This window comes from Scatophagus argus, chromosome 9 (genome assembly GCF_020382885.2).
Source record: "Scatophagus argus isolate fScaArg1 chromosome 9, fScaArg1.pri, whole genome shotgun sequence".
Taxonomy (NCBI): domain Eukaryota; kingdom Metazoa; phylum Chordata; class Actinopteri; family Scatophagidae; genus Scatophagus; species Scatophagus argus.
This window is the reverse complement of record NC_058501.1, coordinates 24,488,718-24,506,012: the sequence shown is the minus strand read 5'-3', so window position 1 is coordinate 24,506,012 and position 17,295 is coordinate 24,488,718. Positions and strand designations below refer to the sequence as shown.

Sequence of the window (17,295 nt, the reverse complement as noted above, 5' to 3'; positions counted from 1 at the left end):
AAAGCAGGCAGGCCTGAAATCTACCTTAAATTGTAAGCACCATAATCCAGTATGATTGCCACATTGTGGGCTTTGCGTAGGAGCGACAAAAGACCATGCGAAATGTTTATCCAAAGACTGAGCACTTTTCTTTCCCCCAGAATCTTCCTTGAGCTGCCCCGCCACCATATGAAATTGATTTTATTTTACTGGAGCAGTGAGCAGTGTCTCCTCCATTTCCTCTGAGCATTGCAACATGGGGTAGCAATGGAATATTTGTCTGTTCGTTGGTTTCTGAACAACTCTTCAATAACATGGGAACCGGATGAATCTGCGAGCTCATGTTTCACCGGCTCTGCCCCCCCATCCCGTTCCATACCGGTTTGTCATGAGTCAGTCACAACCATTTATCTAAGAGGGGCAGGTGTGATACACTGACTTTATATACAGTTTGTGGTTTGATACGATGAATTGAGAGCCACTGGGGTTTGAGCATGAGCAGTAGGGTTCAAACAAAGCTGCTCTTTGCATTAACGCCAGTAGCTGCCAGCTAGCCTCCATAAACAATGACTCAGTGTGAACTAACAAGCTCACATTTCATCTGTGCCTCAAGTTGTGCACGTTAACCAACTCAGCACTACGTCACACTTGTCATTGCTCTGATTGGTTGAAGGTCTATTCAATTGTGACCAGACTAATTTGGCAAAACCAGGCTAAATACTAGGCGGATTACATTTTGTACAGACATTCACAAAGGATGAATCCAAATGACTGTGATGATCCACGGACAATTTTTGTCTGAATAACATTACCATCGTGTTTTGTATAGAAGAAGAAACTGTCACATCCCATTGGCTGAACAACATTTCACTTTTATACCTGGTTAAAGCTGACTACCATATGTGACCCTAAAAGTGATGCTAATTCCTCGTAACATAGTGTATAAAGCAGCAAATGGAGTGTTCTAAACTTTGACTTTTGCAATACAACACAGGATTTATAGTTTTGAACTCATCCGTACGGTAGCCGTACCCGCTGAGCTTCTATGAGAAACGGCGAGCAGACTAACGAGCTGCTTCACGGATGACTGCCAGTAAAGAAACCTTTTTATCACACCGTGACCATTTCCTGGGGAAGAAAATGGACTAAAAATACATTAAACATGTCAGGGGTTTTAAGCTTTTTAAACCAACACTGAATGGATCGACAGGCCAACTGCTGCATGAGAGAATGGATTAAATTCAGCCCAGTAATACTAAAACAACACCATAAAATAGCTTTCACTCTCTTTTGATATGCCTATTCACTGAGACGTCTCATTAATGATGGGGTACGAGGTAGCATGAATTAATTAAAACTCTACATGCATGTGTGTGTGTGTGTGTGTGACTGTGTGTGTTCAGTTCCATCTACCAGCTGTTGGTTGGATGTTGATTTAACTATTATGAAAGAAGGTAACACACACACACACACACAGCACCACTGGCAGTGACACACACTTGGCAAGCAATTTTTTAAAAGTTTGTGGCTAGCATGGCGTGCTCTCACGTGGACAAAGTTTTGGTAGGGCCTGACTGTGTGTGCGTGTGTGTGTGTGTGTGTGTGCGCAGGCAGTATCAGTCATCATGTGAAGTGCAGGACACTGAGCTTGAGGAAGCAGCGTTCTCATTTATATGAAAGAGGATCTCTCCGCAAACTCCACAAACAAACACACACATTTTCCTTCAACACACACGTCGCACAAGCGTATACACACACAGTCTGCACAAAAATTACACAAACACACACTGAGTGCATACTCTCTCGGTGTCATGGATAAACACAAACTAAAATCTCAAAGCTGGAGCCAACACACACACACACACACACTCAACCAAATCAAGCTCTCATTCATCAGGGCAGGAGACGGTCCAACAGGCCAAATAAACTGAGCGAGGCAGAACAGTTTGAGCAGTCATCTGATATTAAATGTATAAGAGTCGGTGAAGGCCTGACCCTGTCATCTGATATGGAATATGTATAACAGTCCCTAAAGCTTAAATTTAATTTGGGTTTACCGACCCTTTAAGACTGAAATATCCCAAGCTGGCTCCTAAGAAAGGTAAATACTGAGTGATGTTTGCACAGTCAAGTGATCTGAGACCCAGGAAGTGCAGCACAGAGCTACTTTTAAATCAATCCAGCCCAGCTTAGAAAGACACATTTTAAGAATAATCACAATAACAATAATAATTATAATAATAATAATAGACAAAATTAGAACATTTCATGGCCAGAAACTGTAAAAATAGAAATCATCATCTAATTTTCAAATTTCCAACGGTCCTTGAACTGTGTCAGGACTTCAGTCAGGAAAAGCAACTAATCTGATCTTAAAATACTGATATTTCATTAAATCAAGTTTTCTCCATGGTTTCAACCAGAAAAAGTGATTCCTCCAGCCACAGCCATCAGTGACACGGAGGCATGAAAACACTCAGAATCTGCTCAGGGTTCTGAAGGTACAAACAAAGATATTACGTTAGCTGCAATAGAAATAACAAGCTTGTTGCTGCAAGTAATGCAGTGTTGTCATGTAGAGGTTCATTCTGTCTTTATTTACTGTGTGTGTGTCCACACAGAGCAGTGAAGTCAGTGTTTCTGGTCTGAAGAATCTCTTGGTGCTGGTGGGGGGCATCCCGATAACAAACAGCTGGGAGAGGAAACTACATTTCAGCTTCAGCCGGAGGGAAATGCGAAGTGTGCATCTGCTTACATTACAGTGAGGTACTTTCCGATCAAACTGTGTGTGTGTGTGTGTGTGTGTGTCTGTGTGTGTATCTGTTTTGGTTCATCCAGATGAGCTCTGCAGTGAAAGCAGATGCGCTCAAGCATTAGTCAGCGGCGCTCGCTAACCATCAGCAGCTGATACTGAAGACAGTCAATAACACTAAGTAACCTCAAATAACTCAAATAACAATAATTTAGGAAAAGTAAGCCAATGTTTTTTCTCATTTTCAGAATAAATCATTAGTATGACATTTTTAATCACACCCACCAGCTCATCACATGACGAGTTGGGTGTGGTTGAGTGCATCAGGGCATCCAGGCAATTAACTTTAATTTTCATTCATTAAAAAAGAACCTCTTTATAAAGGCCCATTTCGGGGATTTTTAAGTGGCATTAGTGTATTATAAATAATTAAAATTAATACCAGACAATAAACACAAGACCAGCATGAGCTCATTGCAGACAAACACAAGAACAACATTTACCCAATCAAAGCATTCTGCTCACTTGGCATCCCATGATTTCTTTAATGATCAAATGAGATTTTCATTTTTCTTAATCAAGCGAGCGTGACAGGCCATCAGTGACACTGAGAGAACACAAAAGAGGTTCTGATGGAACACCTACTTGTAGCTCTCCAGCTGGCGTGCAGAGGAAACGGTGAGGAAGCTGTCCGTCCTGGGGTTGTAGACCAGCGGGCCGGGCAGCAGGAAACCCGGGAGGAACCGGCCGAAGGAGTAGCTGTCCTGCTCGAAGAACATCAGCATCCCGTCCATGGACTGAATGCACAGGGAGTGGTGACCTGACACAGAGAGAGGAGGGCCATTTAGTCACTCTTGTCTTGTCACATGAAGAATCGCCTGGCAAACACTCACATACTGTTGATGACATCTGGCCTGCATCTTTGAAAGTAGATGTTTGTTACTTGGGGTATATAATTGACCGTACGTAGAGACACGTACAACAAGAGTATCACTTACATCGACGAGTCAATAACGATGGTGACATTGAACTTTGAGCAGTGATAAAGCCAAACTCGGATTTGCTGAAGATGTCACCTTGAAGTCTTTCACTTGTTTTCCTGACATTTTACAGACACAAGGAATAATTGATTAATTGATTGATTTAATTCAATTAATTGATTAATCATAGAAACGCAGCATGAAAAGTTTTCCAAGCTCTTCTTTTCCCTTTCTTTGCACAACCATTTCACTTTTTCTGCTTACAACCAAGTGAAACCCCATGAAGGCCTTAGAGGAGATTGTGTGTGCTTGTTTTCATTTATTTTGTACAATTTTCATTGTTTGTTAGCTCACCATTCAGAACTATTGGACACACTTTGGCCAAACACCTGAGTGGTCTGAAGCATACTGAGACCTTCACTCAGCTTCATTAACATTCATGCACTTTTCTGTGTGTGCGTGCATGCAAACCTTCATCAGCTGAAGTCTATAAAGTCGGTTTCTACAGCAGCAAAGGAAATATATTTTGGACAACGTGGTTACAAACTGTGTTTTTCTGACAGCTCTGAATCTGCTCTTTCGATCGGTGGAAGATTTAAATACGACACCAGCAATACTGAAAGACGTTCATGGCTTCTGTTTCATTTCAGCCGTGATGTCGTGTTGTGCTGTGAGGTGTGTTTCTCCCTCTGGCTGAATCTGATATCTCCATTAACACCTCCACACACACACACACACACACACCTGGCTCTGGGTATGAGTGTGCACAAGAGTGTGTTTGTTAGGAAAGGCCTGATGCTTAGCACCAACACACACAAACACATAGCAACACACACAGTCATAAAGCAGTGGGTCTGTGTGACCAGAGGGCTATAATTAGGCCTCAGCGCGCTATTAAAACTCACACTGCCATCAACTAGAGGTCAGGGAGACAGCCAGCTACAGCGCAACACACACACACACACGCACACACACACTCGACATCTCTCACCGAGGATTTAGACAGAAAAGCCTCACGCTCCTACACACCTCTGTGTAAACATGTGTGTGGAGTGTGTGTTTGAGTGATGAGCGGAGTTCAGGGTGGCCGTTAACAAGCTGAAGGACAAGGTCTCTCACACCGCAGACACGCCCTGAATACAGTGTTGGATAACGAACCAACCCAACCAAATGTGTCTGCATATGGGTGGATTTATATTCATGTCTGAGTGTGTGCACGTTATGTCAACAGCACGAGATACGTCTGTTAAAAAAGGGAAACGCATTCGAACCGCAGACCGAGTGTTTCATGGAGTACAATCATCATCATCAGTTCACGATTGTGAGCGTCTGCTGCGTTTCTTTCTGTGTGACTGTCTTTAATGTGGAAAATTTCTGCAAGTACACACACTCCTCTCAGTGACAGTGCTGACAGTGTCTCTTAGTCTCTTAGCACCAGGGTGGTGGATTAAAATTCCTCTCATCGTGTCTTTTTCTTATCAGACACTGACTCTGATTCTTTACATTTCAGGGGACATAAAAAAAAAAGAAAATAAACTGACTGAAACCACCTTCACTTTCAGCTGGTTTAGGCTGCCATAAATACAAAAAACTGTAACATGTTTTGTTTTTGTCAGGACTCCAAAAACAGCAGGATACCAGAGGGGTGGACCTTCCTGCCAGACAAACACTGGACCGACCTGTCAGGTGTCTGCTGGTCGTTTCTCACCCTGAGGAGCAGTGCCAGAGTCAAAATGCCAGACGCCGCCGCTGTATCATCAATAATATGAAAAATGCTACGTATTGAAAATGAGAGCCAGGCTACGCCATAATCGCACATGTAATTTCGCACGCCCACGCCCAGGTATAACGTGTCAAAGAGGTCTGTATGAGAGCAGCGCAGCTCAGACGCAGCGCAGGAAACGGGCCTGTATTAGTGTCATTAATAAGACATGTTGAACAAGCTCACAGAGCTGCCAACAAAGCACAGAGGCTGGCCGCACTCTGCAGTGGGCGGAGTCTCACCTCAACGTATGACTGAAGGAGAATGTGTGTGTGTGTGTGTGTGTGTGTATGGGCACATGTGAAAATGTACCTCCATGCACGCTCATGTGCGTGTCTTTATGTGTCTGAGTCTGACCAAAGTTAGAATAGGCAAGTCCATTCTCAGTGTGTGTGTATATGTATGTGCGTGTGTGTGTGTGTGTGTGGCCTGAATGTGACCCAAACCCAAAGGGAGACCAGCTATTAGAGCCGTATTAGTATAGAGCTGCTATTACAGCGCCTACAGCACTGCTAAATGGCTGCTATTATAGACCTACCTACCTACCTACACACACACAAGAATAGACATGACAAACACTCTCACACACACACACTTGAGGCTTTCCAAATTTAAAAACACATACTTTGAGCAGAGAGCAGAGTGCTGTCACACACACACCGTCTGCTGAGGAAACACACGTGTAGACACTCGAATATTCGCCTGGTCTGGCATCAGAGCTGTGACATGTAATCAGTAAATGTGTGTGTGTGTGATTCTATGTGAACCCACACACAAAGGCGTGCTTTTGCACGTGTCTGCAAACTATCACAAGCATGTGTGAGTGTGCTCCCTCCATCAGCCAATCAACCGTGAGATTGGCTGCGAGCAGCTTCCTCAACTCAAACACTCAGGTTATTGCAAACAGCTCATCTGACCTGAACAAAGAGGAGTCAAATGAAGGAAACTGCTGCGTCTACAACAGAGATGGTTTTAATGTGAGGTTAAAACACTGCAGGAGCAAAAAGAAAAACCACACAGTCTCTGTTTGGGTCTGAGGAAAGGACATTCTACATGTCCATGGGAGCAACCTGTTTTATTAAAGACCACTGAAACCTAAAATTTAAATTAAAAAAAACAGCTTTCAGCTTTTGAAATCTTGTGATGTGCTGTGATTCAATCCAATGTTCTGCTGCTGATCTCTGACCTCCCTCTGGAGAGGTGTGTGAAAAGGGAATTTCCCCATATGGCTTTACAGGATCCCATTCATTTAGTTTAAGTATCTGCAATTCGAGGCCATGCACTGCCATCTAGTGGTCACAATGGGGAAGAGCAAGAGGAGAGGAGAGGAGAGAAGAGGAAATGCAAAGCGAGGAGAGGAGAGGAGAGGAGAGGGGAGGAGAAGCAAAGCGAGGAGAGGAGAGGAGAGGAGAGGGGAGGCAAAGTGAGGAGAGGAGAGGAGAGGAGAGGGGAGGAGAGGAGAGGAGAGGAGAGGGGAGGCAAAGCGAGGAGAGGAGAGGAGAGGAGAGGGGAGGAGAAGCAAAGCGAGGAGAGGAGAGGAGAGGAGAGGAGAGGAGGGGAGAGGCAAAGCGAGGAGAGGAGAGGAGAGGAGAGGAGAGGAGAGGAGAGGAGAGGAGAGGGGAGGCAAAGCGAGGAGAGGAGAGGAGAGGAGAGGAGAGGGGAGGCAAAGCGAGGAGAGGAGAGGAAACGCAAAGCAAAGAGAGGAGAGGAGAGGAGAGGAGAGGAGAAGAGAGGAGAGGAGAGGAGAGGGGAGGCAAAGCGAGGAGAGGAGAGGAGAGGAGACTGTTTTCCCTGAGTTTGGAGACTTTCAAATGGTTTTTCTGACAGCTCATCAGTTATCGCCTGCAGTCCGACCAGTGTGCTGCTGTCAGCTGCAGGGGCTGGTCAGACCAGGATCAGGCAGTTTAATGGTGGGTCCACAGGTTGGAGTGGATGGAGCTGGAGAATAATGTTGAATGATGTTTAATGTGAATGATGTGAATGTTTAATGAAGAACGGCTGAACTGAGAATCACAGACAGGTGCAGTTTTTCTGGATTCACTAATGTTCTGCTGGCTGCATGTGTGGTTTCATGGGTGAAAATTCAAAGTTACGTGTGTGTGCTGCATTTGCACACATTTATGTTCAAATTGGTCTGCAGACCTGCAACCTGTAAGTGTGTCTGTATGTGTAATGCAAAAAGACTGCACGTGTGTGTGTGTGTTTGTTGAAGAGTGTGAGGTTGACATCTCCAAAGCCAGCTGTACAGTGTGGTTTTACCAGAAAACAGCACGTGGAAATGCACAGGCCAAGATATTGGTTTTAATGAGCCTGCACTGTTCTTTCTATCAATCAAACACACACACACAGACTCTGTAAACATGGAGTGAATGAGAGGTCCATGATGCCAGGCCACAGAGTCTGGCAGTCTCTCTCTTCTCTCACACACACCTTGACAATGCAGCCTTTATTTGGAAATGCCATTTTCTCTGCTTTAAAGGGGTTTCCCCGCCTGTGTGTGTGTGTGTGTGTGTGTGTGTGTTTTTCTTGGATGCTGACGACTCAAGGGCTTTCCCCTACTTGGTTTTTCCAAAAGCTCAATTGACTGCAGAGAGAGCAGCTCTGTGACCCCTCTTTTTCTCTCTCTTTCCATCCTTCACTCCTCTTAGAGACTTTAACAGTTTTATGTATTTGTCCAGTGCTGCCAGTTACCACTCATGCCAAGGCACATGCACAGATGTTCACACACACATTTGTATTTGTATACTTGTGAGGACTCTCACTGACCACCAACCCCAGCCTTAAACACCACACTAATTGTTTATTTCCAACCCTAATTCGAAACTGAACCTGAACCGACACCTCTAACACTAAGTCTTCAAAGCTTCATACACTTTGAAGGTCGAGTCCAAGGTGAGGACCAGCCAAGCTGCTCTCACTTTGCAAGAAATATCCTCAACTCCCAACGTTCAAAACTCAAACTCGTCCTCACAAAGCGTGCACACGCACAAACCGCTGGTGAGATACTAAAAGTGCCTTCTGCCAAGCAGTTCCCGGAGGACATAATGTGTTCATGTCTGTAATGGATCTGCACGTGTGTGTGTGTGTGTGTGTGAGTGTGAGACTGTATGTCACTACTGTCAGAGAGGTGTTACCAAGAGATTTAATTATGCACCAAGATTCCTGTGTAAGGCCAGTATGATTTTATTCATGTTCTGATCTGTTCTGCAACATCCCTAACACTCTGGTGAAGCCCAGATGAATGAAGCTTTTTCTGATGACCTGAGCAGGTGAACGTAGATTAGCATGTTCAGAGTCTCAGCCGCAGGAAACCGAGCGTTACAAACGTCAGTCCTACCTGTAACCCCTCCAAAGGTGCCGTAGGTCATGTTGCAGGCCGTTCTCTGCAGGTTGTGTTCATAGACTAACTTCAGCTGGTACTGGTCACCGTGCTCTACGTTCCCCGCAGTGCCTACACGGACACGGATCAGAAAAAGAGCAGGTCTGCATGGAGTTCTTAAAGGTGAAAGTCGTGCTCACTGAACATGAATCATTCATCACTCATTCAGAGTGGAAGGAGATACAAAGATTATATTAGAAGAAGCATGTGTCTGTATGTTACCTGAAACAGAGTAGACCGACAACTTCCGGGGGTGAAGAACAGCCAGGTGCAGAAGCTCTGAACACCTGGACAGACAACAAAATGGATTCTGTTACACAAAGCAAATTATGCAACCGCAATCAGAATCATCATCATCATCGACTAGCTGATGGTGAATTATATGATGTGATGATTCATCATGACCCCCTGAAGACCTGAGGTGGATGTCGATGCTTCCTAATGCACACATTAATGAGAGATGTATTCTGCACCTGAGACCATTCAGTGCTGTTAGAGGTCAGAAGTCAGGCTCAGATATGGGGGGAGTGGAGATTCAGTTTCTTGCTTAAAGAAACCCCCAGATAGTTCCAGCCACTGTAGATGAACCCGTGCTCTCGAGGGTGGTATCATTCATATTTTAACTTAGAAAATAATTACAGTAACAGCTGGTGGATTCTTTTTTAAACACCAGTTATGACTGAGGTGTAGCTGACAGACTCAGTGATGCTGATCCTAGATTTTCACTTATTTGCTTTACCACAAAGCCACAGAGGAAGAATCACAGAACAAATGCTGTCGTACTAACATTCAATCACTGTTGTAATGTTTGTTGAGAGAAGAACAACAAGGGAGGAGAAAACTGGATCCCACAAGTTTTCTTTCTTCCTCGAAAAACCACTCAAGTCAGTGCTGAAACAAAACCTTTCACCGTCCGCCCACCTCGGTCTGCCCTGACAATATTTACAATCTGCTTCTCCGTCGAGGCTGGCTTCCAAAATGCCCACCGGCCTCTGAAGAATGCTGTGCCGAAAACCGCAGGTAACCAAACACGACTGCTTCCAAAACAGACCGATTTAGCTGGATCCTGCTTCCAGCGTGATGATGTGGGAAGCCTTCGAGGCAAACCACCAGAGCTGTTCCCAGAAACCTCGCTTTCTGGAAGGTTCCTGTGCACCCACAGTGAGGCGATGGGAGGTATGCCGGGCTGCAGCAGTACTCCAGTTTCATGGTATGCTGTTGTATGGAAACCTACGGCGATTATACGATGTACAGTTGCTTATGTACAGTATCAAATTCTACTGCATTAATGGTATAAAAAGTTTATATATTTATTTCAATTTAAATCAACTTCCATATCTATCAGGACAGAATAATTCAGAATGCTTTTGTTTTCACTTCGACATAACATCCAGTTAGAAAGGCTGCTAACATATGCATACTGTCCTGCACTGTTTTTCAACGCCCGTGCAGCGCTGGTGTGAACATTTAGTGAGTGGCTCCATTCTGCAGAGAAAGACCAATGCTTAAAAAGATTAAGATTTAAGATTAAAAACTTGTAAAAAGTGTTTGTTTTTTTTTAACAAAAGAGCATGAGGTTCAGCATGTTCCTTTTCCTGCTCAATGAGGTGCTTAACACTGTCCATTAAGGAGCATATCAGCATTACAATGCCATCCCACATCATTCCTTTCCTCCTTCTATCCTTCCTCTTCCACACTTTAAAATATTTTTGGCTGTGAGGGGTCATTTAATCATCTTCGCTCCAACACAAGTCCGTCCCACTGGAGGCATTTGCACACGTCACTTGACTTTGACTCCGAGGAGGTCAGCTCTTAAGATCCAATTATGCAGCACAATAACAACTCAAGAAGGGGCCCTTGGGTTCAGACAGCTATGCTAGCAACTCAGTGGTTAGCCTGACATTATAAGCACAACTATGTTTGGGCTGCTGGGCGGCTGATAGATCGTGGTAAATCACGACTAGGAAGAGAAACTCCTGACATGGCGGTTTGGGGTTAGCCTGCATCACAGGGGGAAAAATAGACATGTTAATGTGGTGGTAAGTAACAGCATGGATGGTTTTTCTATGAATGAAAAAGCAGAGAGATGAGTTATGAATGGGCGTTTCTGCCCGGCAGTTTAAAGTGAGGTTATATTATAAGCTATACCATGAACGCTTATAATTCACAGAAGGTCATGACATGGAGTTAAAGAAAGATCTGTGACTCCTTCCCACAGATGTAACACAGAGATACTGCAGGGTGGGCAGAGCGCGTTAGTCACCGTCCTGTAATCTAAAGTCCAGCAGCAGGCCAGTACATCCAGCAACAGCTCTGTGACCTCTGACCCATCGCCCAACGACAAGCCAGTTCAATATGAGCGCTACTAAAAGGCTACAATGTCAAAGGTTTGTAACAGCCTTAACAGTTTCATGTGCTTTGTATCCTTTTTTTTTTTTTTTTTTTTTTTACATATTTTAGGCTTTTAGCTGACGTTGTTGCAGACTGACTCATAGTAGAATTTAAACCAAATGCAACAAACATGAGAAACCATCAACGATAAGAAGCGCATGTGTGAAAGCTATGAATGCATGAAAGGGGAATCCTTGAAAGGCTCAGTCGTTCATAAACAAGGATGGGTTCATTTGCAAATGACTGCAATCTGTTTTTGTTTACATTCTACAGTGTCCCAGATGTTTCAGGAATCAGGGTTGTAGTTGCAGCACTCTAATGGCACAAGATTTGATGCTTACAATTACATTATCTACTTTGGTTTGTCTAAACCATCTTTGTCCTTTAGTGCTCTAGAAGAGCATAAACTGCTATTTACTCTGAGACAATAAAGTAGATCTTTGCACTTGCGAGATGGTGACTGAAGGCTTGCTCCTCGCAGAGGACATTAGGCTAATGCCAATTTGACCTACAAAAACAGGAACACAGGTGAAGGCTTCACGTACAGGAAGGCCGCCAAGACGGCGAGAGGGAAGTGGAGGCGGGGGGGATTAGCAGCACCATCAATGATCCTGGAGTTAGAGCTCAGATCTTAGCAGGAGTGACACCGTGTTGAGTGTTAAGAGTGAATCCAATAGCAGAATCAACAACACACATCCGTGTCTAAATACTAACACATCCATTTACATCAAGCTCACAATAAAATGCTCTGATGCTCAATTCAACACCTTGAATTTACACTGTGTAATCATAAATTACACCAACTTTATCTTTTTAATCATGGTATCAAATAAAAGGTCACATGATGTACAGAACTTAATTAAGATGGAAAATACAACAACCTTCAATCCAACATGGCTGCAGTACAAATCTATCTTCTGTGGTCTCTCGGTTAGTGAGGTCAACTTACGAGACAAACTTTCCCACTTCCACCTGGATGATGGCGTTTTGAAGCTGGACTTCCAGGAGCTGAGCTTCCGCTGAAACTCCCTCGCTGGTCTTACTGGCATGTGGGGAGAAAACTCGCAGCATCCCCATGTAGCTGCCCACCACCACCTTGTCTAAAAAGTTAACAGAGGAGGACAATCCAGGATGTTACAAGACAGGGTGGGACATTATTCTGTCATGTCTGTCAAGAGGAACTCCTGTTTGATACCACGTCTTCTTTTGTGAGGCCAAAGAAGAAAAACTCAATAATCTTTATTCCAGAATTATTAAAAATAAATGTAACTTAACCACACAGCCAGCTCTATAATCAAAAGTGGCGTAATAAGACGGACGTGTACCAACGTCCACACGTGAGCAGTTTCGTGCAGTCTGTATGTCGTGTGGTGGTCGGTGCATCTGTTCCTACACTGCACACTCACCATGTCCAGTGTCGCTGTTGTCCACGTCTCCGACACATAAGCATCCATGGTCAAACTCCTCGCCCTCGCCGAGTGCGGCTGACCACCAGTCACGGGCCTTGAACAGAGACATGCTGCCTGTGGTTGGACAGAGAGAGAAAGACAGAAGGAGGAAAGTTTTAGGACTCTTCTCCTGTTGAGTATGACCTATGCAGATTTGTCCCGTTGGTCTGTTTGAACTGCCAGGTGAACAAACCCACAACAAGTGAGAGTATGCACAGTATCAGTAAAGAGGAATTTAATCCAAAAACACAATAAACTAGGCAGCTGCAGTAGAGTAGATGGGCGGTCAGGTGCCCTGCTCTGCAGTACCACAACAGTGCGTAATGAAGAAGGTGATAAGTTTTACTCTCTCACTTCTATTGCCAGATTTATCCTGATGGCAGAGAATCAAACCACCAACCTTCTGGTCACTTCAGAAACACTGGATAATCAGTTTGACCATTGGCAAGGTGACAACTTGAACCACTGTCCCCTCTGTCCGCCGGCTCTCAGTGCTCAGCAGTACTGACACCTGTAGCCAATGGCAGACCAGAATACCAGTCACATGACCCTCAGATTCTGAGCCTGAGCATTGAGGGGGGGGGGCAAGCAGCTTTTCTACTCGCTAAGTGCTGAGCAGGTGGAACAGGCAGCTAATCCACGGGAGGAATCTGCTGTACTCTGGATCCCTGAGCAGTGTTAAAGGAATATTACAACTTCTACTACCAAAAGCTAAAAGGCATTGGGGGAAACAGGCTGGGAAGGACGAATGCAGAGTCTCTGAGGAAAAATTACAACCGTTTAACACTTTTCAAATTAAATAAACTTTCACTTCTTCAGTAGTGCTCATTGCATCACTACATGAGGCTGTATTAGTTCTTCTCCCAATGACAGAAGGGAGAGAGACAGGAAGCCATGATGTTAACTTATTCTTACAGCAACTTTTCTAACACGCCAGATTTATAGCATCATCCTGTGACCTTCTGCTTGGCTTCCTGCTTCATTTATTTTTCCTCAGCTGCACTTTGGGCAACTTCTCCTCTCCTGTTTAAATTAACAATTAAATAACTTATGTTGTCTGCAAGCATGAATCTGGCAGAAAATGTGAAGACAAGTGACTTTGTCCTCCTCGCTCTCTTTATCCAACCACCAGCTTGATAATAAACACGGGATGGCCAGGGGACACATGTTCAGTCCCCTGTGATGGGAGGCAGTGCTGCATCAAACAACCTGGTACTGCTCACAAGCTCCTGGTTTCTATCATAAACTACCAAAAATACATCGCACAATTTTCTGATATATCACAATATACGTTCGGACAAACGGGCATCTTCTCGACGATTACAGTATAGACTCGGTTCAACACTCAAGAGACCAGGAAATGAACGACGCAATACGGCTTGCTCAGTTGTTGTCGTCGGTTGGTCTTCAACTTTGTGTGTCTCCTGGACTTTAATAGCACATGAACAGACACCTGTGGGTTTACCGTTTCACACCCAGGAGGACTCGTGCTGTGCTAAGAAATTCCTTTGTCACAGAGCAACAAAAAGGAGAAGTGAATTAATCAAACAAGTCCGTTACAAATCGACTCATCTTACAAAGGTAAGTTAGCCTGCAGCTAACGTCAAGCCGGAGCTGAGTTAACTTAGCTTAGCCAGCTAATTAGCTAGCACTCCAAGTTACCTGAATACAAGCTCTCAGTGCCGCTGCTGCTTTCACAGCCTCTGCACTGATGACAAAACTCATTCACGTCTGCTCTCGAGTTTTCTTACCTTCACATACACGAAGCAGTCAGTGAAAGGCGACGGTTTGTTACTCCAAGCTCACACAAACATCACATTTCTCAGCGTCTTGCTTGCAGCCATCGTCCCGTTGTCATGGCACTGACGCTCAGCGGACAAACCGGGCGGTTGTGCGCAGGAGCGGAAATAAGTAGGCTGCTGGGAATATGAGTTTTTTGGGAAAACACTGGTTTCAGCTGTCCCCTTTCAATTAGTGAGTTGGAGCTGGTACTGTGAGTAACAAAAGTCTACTTTTTTGTTGAAAATTCAAATTTCAGTTGCAAAAATGTTTTGATTAAGCATGTTATATAGACGTCTACTGGCTAAATTCAAATCTATGGTATCAAATCTGTAAAAATGACACTTTTATTCAACTTGTAAACATGATACAAAAGTGAACGGATAAATTGACAGCAGTGTGTCCACAGAAAACTGTGTGGAGAAACTTGAGCATTTGCTGAGGGAAAATACACATTTAATGTAGCTAAAACAAAAGCATGAAACTAATTAAAGTTTCATATCAAATATCTAATAATATATAGCACATATTAAAATTAAACAGAAGAGAACACTCGTCAAGGGTAACGTTATATGAGAAAGGACGGGGAACTGTTATGTTTTCTTCAGTAGATTATGGATTCCAGTCTGGATTGAAGGTTAATTTTGTTTTGTTGATTTGCAGTTTAATTCACTTTGTCTTTAAAAATCTGAGGGCTCGTCCGGGATTTGAACCCGGGACCTCTCGCACCCTAAGCGAGAATCATACCCCTAGACCAACGAGCCACATACAAACTTCTGTAAGAATGGATTTCAACCTTTACTGAACAGTGTATGCCACGTTGATTCGTCTGCTCTTCTCCAAAGTTATGCTTATGGCGCCATCTACAGGCACTTTATTGTACGACAGCAAATTAAAACTACCGACCTGCAGCAGTGGTCTCCAACTAGATCAGTTTTCTGTTAGGAGAGACGGGAGGCAAACAAGTTCAGTTTCAGGTACACTGCAGGTGCCGACATGTTGGTGTTTATCTTCTTCACGGTTTGAAATCTTGGTTTATTTTGCATCCTTAACATCTTCTATCAGACTGGTGGGAACAAAGGTCCAAAAATTTCCAAACCAAATCTATTTTACTTTAGATTTGGGTTGGAAATTTAAGAAAACTGGTACATAATTAATTAGCTAGTGGCTTCCAAATCTATTTACTTTCAGAAAACGTGAATTACAAAAAATAATCATCTTATTATATCAACTGGGAGAAGTTTCATAGTGATTTCTATAATTTTAAAGTTTATCCCAGTTCAACATTTTTTGTCAAAAATGCTCGAACCTTTATGTTGACATGTTGAATACATACCTCCTAATACATGTCTTTAACTTCCATTTTCTCCAAATGGGTTTCTTGTCATAATCTGAACCAGCAATATTCAAATCCAAATGCAATCCAGAATTCCCTCTGTCAAAACAGGGACGCGAATATGTCAACAAAATGAAACAAGAATTTTGAGTCCAGCTTTGCCCATGTTTAGATTTCTGCAAATTTAAACAAAAAATGTGTGAAAACTTGTAAATTCTGTAATTTCCCAGTTATGAGACTAATAAAGGATTACCTTATCTTAAAGCAGGTAACAGTTGTGAGTTCTACCTCTTGGAGGAAAACATTAGGGCTCGTCCGGGATTTGAACCCGGGACCTCTCGCACCCTAAGCGAGAATCATACCCCTAGACCAACGAGCCACGTCCCTTCAGATCATAACCAACACTTTCTGAACTTCCAAGGTGCCACGTCGGTCCCACATTTTTTAGGTTGTTCTTCTATTCACTTGGCGCCACCTAAAGGACCACTGTGGTACTGCAGGCTTATCATGACAAAACTGTCTGAATAGTATGGAGTACTTTTAATGAACAGTTGCAGAATATGCATGATGTGCTAAATCCAAATCTGTGATATTAATTCATGTAAAAATGTAACTTTGATTAATCTAAATCATCTAATCTTGTCAAGGAGATGATAAGCACATAAAATGACTGTAGCCTCAGCAGTGAATGGGCCAGACTGTACTGTATGACCTTAAACTGGATGGCAAAGCATTGGCACATTTACCGAGGTTCATTAAATGCAGCTGAAACAAAAGCATGATACCAAATAAGTTACATGAGGTACGATGCCATGTATCTAATATTACCAAATAGATATTAAACTGTAATGAGAGTAAAACAAATAAAATAAAAACATGATAGGAAAGGTAAAGATCTGTGATGCTCAGTTTCATTGCTCAGGAACTTTGTCTGCATTTAAACATAAGCTGTTTAACAACAACCACCTCATGATGCAGTTTGCATGATTAATTGCATGTTTTTCCCATGTAATCGAAAAGTTAGAGGGCTCGTCCGGGATTTGAACCCGGGACCTCTCGCACCCTAAGCGAGAATCATACCCCTAGACCAACGAGCCACGCATGTCAGATGTCTGCAGGATGCCACATAGCACATTCCTCTATCCATTCCAGTAACTGTCCCAAGACTTCTTCAAACGATTGTCTTGTCATGTAGCACCACCTGCAGGACGCTTTCAGTACTGCAGCCAAATCAAAACACCAACTTTCCCAGAGTCTTCATGTTATATGATCTCAACCATGCAAACTTAATGTAACACCTTCAGCCGCATGCATGCACACATCATCATCTCAACATTTACTTTGGATAATGGTAAAAGCAGTTCAAATTCACACCCTTTTTGAGCCGCTACTGCTTCTTTTACCTTCTATGCTGAGGAATTTGTTCTGTTGGCCTTCATGAAACCTTCAGACAGAAATATCACACTGATGGCCTGAGTAATTTTACATT

The 17,295-nt window shown here is 43.4% G+C and overlaps 1 protein-coding gene and 3 non-coding genes across 5 annotated transcripts in view; all 4 read right to left on the bottom strand.

The window, feature by feature from the left end:
• bbs9 (Bardet-Biedl syndrome 9) overlaps positions 1-14,596 on the bottom strand; it is a 124,051-nt gene extending 109,455 nt beyond the window's left edge. For both annotated transcript variants that reach the window (XM_046398926.1, XM_046398927.1), the window contains exons 1-6: positions 14,443-14,596; positions 12,650-12,766; positions 12,193-12,343; positions 9,075-9,139; positions 8,811-8,924; positions 3,377-3,551 (exon numbers count right to left, since the gene is read on the bottom strand). In XM_046398926.1, coding sequence (XP_046254882.1) covers positions 3,377-3,551; positions 8,811-8,924; positions 9,075-9,139; positions 12,193-12,343; positions 12,650-12,761 — 617 coding nt within the window. In that variant the 5' untranslated portion in view covers positions 12,762-12,766; positions 14,443-14,596. The remainder of the gene's footprint in view (positions 1-3,376; positions 3,552-8,810; positions 8,925-9,074; positions 9,140-12,192; positions 12,344-12,649; positions 12,767-14,442) is intronic.
• Positions 14,597-15,162: 566 nt separating this feature from the next.
• On the bottom strand, positions 15,163-15,234 carry trnap-agg. Its single transcript has one exon. It is a non-coding gene; the product is annotated as a tRNA-Pro (tRNA).
• Positions 15,235-16,113: 879 nt separating this feature from the next.
• trnap-agg lies at positions 16,114-16,185 on the bottom strand. Its single transcript has one exon. It is a non-coding gene; the product is annotated as a tRNA-Pro (tRNA).
• Positions 16,186-16,831: 646 nt separating this feature from the next.
• On the bottom strand, positions 16,832-16,903 carry trnap-agg. The gene has a single exon. It is a non-coding gene; the product is annotated as a tRNA-Pro (tRNA).
• Positions 16,904-17,295: the final 392 nt, after the last annotated feature.